Source organism: Seriola lalandi, unplaced genomic scaffold (genome assembly GCF_002814215.2).
Source record: "Seriola lalandi dorsalis isolate HSWRI2012SDOR001 ecotype SW California unplaced genomic scaffold, Sedor1 jcf7180002054901, whole genome shotgun sequence".
In the NCBI taxonomy this organism is placed as follows: Eukaryota; Metazoa; Chordata; class Actinopteri; order Carangiformes; family Carangidae; genus Seriola; species Seriola lalandi.
The window spans coordinates 7,464,648-7,472,580 of NW_019525453.1; the positions used below are offsets into that span (position 1 = coordinate 7,464,648).

Here is a 7,933-nt window from a genome sequence, read left to right on the forward strand (position 1 = left end):
CAACAGTTATCCTGCTATCACTGCGAATTAATCAGATAAGGTGCAACAAACAAAAGCAGTCAGACAAATCAGATAAGAAAGAAGTCAGTGAGGTGTTCTGTGAAGAGGGCTGTTCATCCAAAATTACTGCAAACACAAGTGTGCGTGTATAGGGCATTAAAGTGAATTAATCACTAATATGTCTTCATGTTACAGGGCTTTAAAACATTTATAAGAATATGAGACAATGTGTTACATACAATTTGAATTTGTATTTTTTTATTTATTAGGATTTATTCAGAATCAGGTGTTAAGGAGCTGAGAGGATAACTCTGTGACTGCATATTCCTACATATGATGGCCCCTGAAATAACAACTAAGTACTGATGGTATAGTATAGAAAAAGCCCAACATACTGTTTACTACTGCTGTTGACATACTTGTTCAAAGCTGCTGTGCTGTACATTTACCCTTGCAGGGTTTGCAGAGCTCTCATTCATCACTCTAAAACTCATCTCTGTGTGTTACCCAAAATACCCCAAACCAGTTTGATCTGTTCTCATTGGTTGTTTACCCTCTGTGCAACATATTGTGAACTCTTTTCACTGACAGTCAATGACCGATGTGTCACTGATCATCCATGGTGCTGCCTCTTTTATAATCATTTTCATGTCTACGTTCTGGGGTTTAAAAGAGGTTAAAATTATGTAACGACGACATCTACAAAAATGTCAAACCCAGGTGAACGACCTTTTAAACTTCGCCTCGCTCACAGTGTATATATCTTGGTGATTTGATTATAAAAATTGAGTAATTATTATAACACTGAGATGCTGACTGGAGATCTTTGTATATCGATTCTGTAAATACACAGAATACAGGTGATACGGTTCGTACAACTGCACTGAAGTAGTTGTGTGGCCTTCAGGGTCTGCAAGAGAAGAGTGTTGTCTTTTCTCAGCAAAACATACTGTTACATACACAAATGAGCAAAACCACCTTCCTCTTTTTCCAATGGTGTAACATTACTCCAAACAAATACAAAGAGTAATACCTCCATATCCCTGGTGCACCCCTATACATCATTACAATGTCCAAACATTGGCATCGCTGATCTGCCTCTTCTGGCTCCATTTTCTACCCCTTTGCAGGAAAGTGCTACAGTTTGGTCAGGTTGTGTATGTGTATCTGTTGGCAGAGACTCCAATCACACTTAGAACATGAAGCCATCTAGGGTCAGATTACAGGTCAGATACAGCAAACTGAAGCGGCATGTTCCCACATCTGTGTGCATGCATTAGCCCTTCATTACAACACTTTTTTCAACTATGTTTTACTTTGAGGTGTGAACCCTTTTCTCTGGGCAGGCTAAATAGGTGTTGCAACAGCAGAGTTGGTTGCAGCTGTCAAGTTGAGGCTAGTAGCCCCAGATCAGGAATATCACAGCAATCAAAACAACAGAGCAAAAGAAAAACAAATGCTGAACATCAGTGTTATTGTTGCTGCCTTCTTTGCATACTGTCTCTGTGCCTCGTCTAATTTTTTTAAATCCTTTAATAACTTATGTCTCAGCCTCAGACTGAAAACAGTTTTAAGGAATTTATCTCATTAAGATAAATGACAACTGATTTTAATCAAAACTTTTCTGCCTTTGTTCAAAGGTATCTCCTAAACTGAATCTGCTCTGTACTTGTAAGGTTTGCATTTGTTGGAAAAGCTTAATTGCAATGCTGAAAAGGAGATTTTTTTTTTTGAACTGAATGTGTGTCCTGTCCAACACTGACCTGTTCCTAGAAGAGTCAGCAGTCGACCCTGTTCCTGTAGAACCTTGTGGATCTGCTCAATTTGCTGCTGAACCACGTCACATGGATGATCTGAAGCCTGTGAAAAAAAAACAGACAGACTTTAACTAAGAACTTAACCCAAGGAAGAAAACAGATTATGTCCCATTGACTTTGTCAGGCAGTTTGAGATGAGATGCTTTCCAGGAAATGCTGTAATCTGATGCTCTACTGCAACCTAGTGGTAAGAAGGAGAACTAGACTAAAAGACAGCATGTTGGATTATGTGGATTAGTATTGTATATCCTTGCATTATTTCTGTCACAACATTATTTAAAGCAAAAATCTACTTTCTGGTATTAAAAATAATATCATTATCCAATAATAATAATAATAATAATTATAAATTATGATGTTAAACAAAGTAAACAGACATTTGGGTGACATGACATGTTTTAGTAGTCTTTAACTATCAGCAACCTTTCTGGTTTGCTGAGGCCAATGTTGTGAGGAAATGTTTGTCTATTTCCTCTGCAATTGCTTTCTCCTATACAACTATGAACTATGATTGACTGTTGGTGCAAAACAGCAGCTGTACAGAGAACTTACTGTACTCTGACACTATCAATAATTGTTTTTTACAATATCAAAGTACTTTGTGGCAGAGCTCTCCTTTAATCCTTGAGCTTTTGTGAAGTACAAAAAAGTAATACTTACACTTACTTGTTGCATGGTTTGATTTATGGTCTGAGAGGCATCGGCACCCATGTTGGCAGCAGTCAGCTGGGATTGGCCAATGGGCACAGCGTCATAAGGGCTCAGGAAAGAGGACACGTAAGGGTGAGTCCTGTCCACCACTGGCTCACCCTGATAGGGCAGCAGGCTCAGTCTGTACCCCTGGTGCTCCACCCCACTGATTCCAGAGGTGGGTGAGATAGATGCTGGAGAGTGAGCTGACTGACTTGGATCTGTGCTTGGACTTGTTCTCTCCATGGGTATTTGAGCATACATCACTGGAAGATACTCAGTCGACTTGTCTTTACCTGGACGCCGGCTGCAAAACAGATTACAAGCGGATTATAAACAAACACATTAAATGCCACAGTGCAATAAAAAGTAACTAAAAGGGCTTCATTTTGCTGAGAAGAATGAGTTACTGTACTGAAATAACATGTTTGCATTTAAAGAATATTTGGTAGGCCATATTTATATAGGCTAAAAGTCACTACAGGCACTTAAAGTTGTATGATTTTTCTCATATAGGGTTCCCTCTAAGGCTGCAACAAATATTTTCATTTTACAGGATAAAGAAAGGCATCACGCCTCACATTTGAGAGGCTGGAATGAGCAAGTTTTTGGAGGATGATTCTGTAATCAAAGTAGTTAGTGAATAATTTTCTGTAGATCGACTAATCAAAAAGGTTTTGAGGCTAACTTTAACAAGCCCATCTTTCAGATAGATAGATAGATAGATACCAAACTACATTTAAAAAATTGTGAAATTTTGTGCACAAACTACATTAGTCATGCTTGCTACCTATCAAAAGGTTTAAGCCTTCATTTAAAACTTGGCAGAATTGACAAATTAACGTTATTACATAAAGACGTACAGGATTCACCGATTTATTTCAGCTGGGCTAAAGTTAAAAAACGACAACAGCTGGACAAAAGTTAGAATTTTACTTAAATATGCTGAATTAATGCTTAAACAAAACTCAACTGACAGTTTCAGATGGACAGTGAACAAACTCTTAATTTCATCCCTCGGGAGGGTTATAATCTCATGAAGCAGTGACAGAGGACATTTTTTAAAGCTAGGCATATATTTTATTAAGCGTTCAGTCAGTTACCTTCATCTTCAGGCTGAGTTGAGTTACAGTTGAGGGAAGTTTGTTGTTGCTACGGTTACACACCAACTACGTCACAACACTTGTTTCCCACCTCAGTTAACCAACTAAATGCAGATAAATCTCCTTAAAAACAAAGCATTAACATATATTAAAATAACCCTTGAGGTAGACTGAAAATATAAGGAAAATGGTTACCATTTCCCAGGTGCGTCGCTGTGTGTAGCTGTGTTTCTCAAAATGACCGGAAAAATATTCATTAAAAAATAATTTGACAGACTGAGCAGTACTGACGGCAGCCTACTAATATTGTGAAGACCAAGCTGTCGCTACGTTAGCCTAAACAAGATAACGTTAGCCTTTGTGAACGTTGTTTGACGACACCTTATTAATATATTTAAGTTCACAACTGAAACTCACTAACCCAGTATGTTGTGTAGCTGCCGATGTGTTCCTCCTGGCTTTTGGTTGTCTATAACATGTCCCTGATGCTCCATGTGAAATACAAAATTCACACATGCACCAGTCATGGCGTGGTTTATTTTTTTCCAGAAGTCGCAGTGAACCTGTTGCAGCATCCGCACTGTCTGCTGCCATTCCACATGTTGTTGTTGTTGTGTGTGTTGCCTTCTTCTTCTGCTCGGGTTTAATGTCAGACAAGGACGCTTGTAGTGTGCCCTCGTCAGCCCCCCTACGGTACTGTAGAAAAACCCCCAAATACGTGTACCCCCTAAAAAAAAAAGTCTAAAAAATGTTCACAAGGGTTGAAGCATTGTAAATGTTACAATATCTTCCCTACATTCATGCCTGGAAAAATCTTGTGGTACGATTTTGTCGTCTGCCTATCTCGCTCCCTTAAGTGGCTCAGTGTCTTCAGGTCCTGGCCCCCTATGTTGACCCGACACTATCCATTAGCTAACTATCTAGCTTGTTAAATACACTTTACTTTCTCACTGTCAGAGTTTCTGAAGTAGACTGTTGTAATGGCAGGAGTGCACCAAGGAGTGGCGCTGTGGGACTGTGGGGTCAGTGTGTGTTCAGTAATGTTAAGCTGACGAAGGGGTGTTAATAAAAAGTTACAGAGATAACAGCACGTTGTTGTTCTTGAGTTATAGTAATAGAGACCAACAATACATGGTGTCAGAAGTGCTACACCCATGACGGATTGAGTCTGATATGCCCGTGAGGACCAGTTCGACCACTTTGCAAAAGTTTGGTGAACGAAGGTCACGTCAAGGCTAAAAACAGGAGGCTAATCCACGGCCGGACAGTGTTAGCCGACAAGCTAAACTAATCCACCGTCAACTCTGCAGTGCCACTATGGAGCAACTAGTGACTTTTTCCCCGCCAGAAGCGTTTGATTTTGAACCCAGCTCGTGGCAAACATGGATCAGAAGGTTTGGATCATGCCTTCAAAGACGCAAGGTACGGTTGTGCACAACGCACACACACCACGCTCTTATGTGGTGGATACACCTGGGGGACAATTGCGCCGCAACCGATCTCATCTGAGGGTGGTGCCGACGTCACAGGTTACCCGGTCAGGGAGAGTGGTTAACCCTCCAAAAAGACTGGACATTTGAAAAAAAAAAAAAGAAAAGAGGGAGAATAACAGTATTTCTTGTTAAGTTCTGAATAATTCATGCTCCTAGCTGAAAATGCAGTTGTTATAAGTAATTGTGCAACAGGTTCTATTTGAGTTCAGAGGAGCGAAACCCTTAGCAAAAAGGGGGAGATGTAATGGCAGGAGTGCACCAAGGAGTGGCGCTGTGGGACTGTGGGGTCAGTGTGTGTTCAGTAATGTTAAGCTGACGAAGGGGTGTTAATAAAAAGTTACAGAGATAACAGCACGTTGTTGTTCTTGAGTTATAGTAATAGAGACCAACAATACAACTGTGTCACGTATGTACGGATGAACGCTAATGTTAGCTAATTTCTAACTTCGCTTTAGCTAACTAATGTAAGCTAGCTGGTGCTGCACCCTGTCATTTCCAATGTTGGCTTGTCATTTGATTACCAATTATGAAATTTCATACATCATCTAATTTTAGCAAACAGTCATGAGCGGTGACACAATGAAGGATTGGTTGCTGTAGAGAGAAGTTTTGGCATTAATATAGAGTGCCTTATTTCATTTTAATAGTGTTTTGTGTGGTGGTTTAGTCCTTCCCTGATATGGAAAACCCTTTGTGTTCATTCAGGAATTCAGGAGTTTTACCTGGTTGGGTTATTGAATAATATTAAACTACATTTGGTCTTAGTCACTGTATTAGCAGTGGTGGAAAGTAATTAAGTACACTTACACTTAGTACTATACTTGAGTACAATTTTGAGTTACTTGTACTTAACTTGAGTATTTGCATTTTACGCTACTTTATACTTACACTTTACACATTGTAAAATTGGGCAGTGAAATTCCCACACTTTGTGTGACACTGAAGTTATGAATCTGAATTTTGATCCTGTTTTTACACCTGAATCTGATTGGACAATGACTGTCCAATCAGAGGGCAGGTGGTTCTGTGTTGAGCACTGAGTTTTAAATGCAGTTTTCTGCTGTGTATCTGTAAACAGATGTTCACAAAATGGCTGTGTAACCTCACTACTGATTACATTTGTTCACATATTTTATCCATGCATTTATTGGAAGAAGAAGAAGACCAAGATAACCGGGACATCTGGTATAACCAATAGTGAATGCATATATGGCATATATGCATTCACTATTGGTTATACCAGATGTATTGTATACATATGTATACATATATTATATGTATAACAACCAACTCCTCATAGACAGAATTCATTGGACAACTGGTATATGAAAGTGTTTGTTTGATTATTATGTTTCATTCATATTAGGTCATGGCAAAATGGTTATTTATGTATTTACTTCAAGGGTGGAAAATGACAGCTGCTGACAGCAAACATTGTAGAGATTGGTTTGATTGCCATATTTGAAAATGGTGAACTGAAAAAAGCAACTATAGCGATCACCACTTTTGATTTGACATGTTCAAAAAGTTATGTGTTTAAAGTAGGCATTCTAAAGCCATTGCTAATGAGTTCTTGTAATATGCTGAACTAAAAAATTGTATGTTGTGGTGCATTTCAAAATGTTGCTACAAGTATAAAGTTTTAATTCTATAATAAAGCACAACTGACTCCACTGGTCCTCAGTTAAAGTAAAAAAGTCCCTCTATCTACAGATTTCTTTAATGTGGCCAAAACCTCTCACCATTTCTCTTTCTAGCTGTATTTTGTCATGTACTTGATTGGCTGATTTGCTGACCAAGAGGGAATGTCACTCATAAAACCTACCACTCCACCAATTGCAAGGACATAGCAAACCAGAGGCAATAAGTAGGCAGATACAATAGAGATTAATTCAGCATGTTAAAGCTGTCTGGACCCTACTGAGCAGGTGCCACCTCCTCCTAACACCCTGCCCCCCACCCCCTTCATATCCATCTATTCATCTATACACTCCCACATTTCATCCGGGGTGTTACCTCATCTGAATGGCCTTCAGCATTTCAGTAATGAAATCTCATGATGTTAAAGAACCAGTAGGCCTATGATTTAACGGAGTGAATTGTGTGTGATTATGGAAAGCAAATGTTCTTCCCTGACTGTCCATCCCCCTTCTCCTCATCCATCCGTCCTTCCATATCTGTCTAGATAGAATTTACCCTGAGGCAGAAATGGGCAGCTGCCTGGGGCCTTGTGATTTCCCAAAATCATGTCCCAGTTCAAAGAAGCATGAAGACTGCAATGGAAAGAGAGAAAAAATAGGGAAAAAATAGGAAACAAATCATTAAAATAAGCAGATGCTTAATAGGAATTTTGCTTATTTTACTACTTTGACTCAGGCAAGTTTCAAGAGTCTGCTAGTTGATTTTTATATCGTACAGATTGAATGGAAACCAACGGCTGCCTGGAACTGCAGGAAAAACTCCAAAAGTCTAAAAACAGTTTAAAATGTACTTGGAAATGAACTGTAAAAACGATGTGTCGTTCAGGAGCTGCTATGCTCCTTTAACAAAATGGTGATACCAATTTTTTTCTGGGGCCCAAATGACTGATTCCTGTCTTCATCCCTTCATCCCTTCAGTTTTTTAAAAAAAATTGTCCCTCCCACTACTCCATCATTCATTTCATTTGAGTACCCCTCCTCCCTTCGACATCCTTCATCCATCCTTCCATCTATTGTCCCCTTCTTCTGTCCATCTTTCCTTCTTTCTGCCCTCTCTCCCTCCCTGCATCCCACTTTTATATCTGTTGCCTTTTCATCTGATACTCCACCCACCCTCCCACCACCTCCCT

The 7,933-nt window shown here is 39.4% G+C and overlaps 1 protein-coding gene across 2 annotated transcripts in view; it reads right to left on the bottom strand.

Moving 5' to 3' along the window:
* The window catches only part of LOC111672552 (uncharacterized), a 38,986-nt gene extending 34,628 nt beyond the window's left edge, over nt 1-4,358 (bottom strand). Inside the window, exons 1-3 of one of the 2 annotated variants that reach the window (XM_087169618.1) lie at nt 4,032-4,358; nt 2,478-2,814; nt 1,764-1,860 (exon numbers count right to left, since the gene is read on the bottom strand). In XM_087169618.1, the coding sequence (XP_087025744.1) occupies nt 1,764-1,860; nt 2,478-2,814; nt 4,032-4,204 (607 nt within the window). In that variant the 5' untranslated portion in view covers nt 4,205-4,358. The remainder of the gene's footprint in view (nt 1-1,763; nt 1,861-2,477; nt 2,815-4,031) is intronic. The other variant, XM_023429989.2, reaches the window with a different exon arrangement.
* Nucleotides 4,359-7,933: the final 3,575 nt, after the last annotated feature.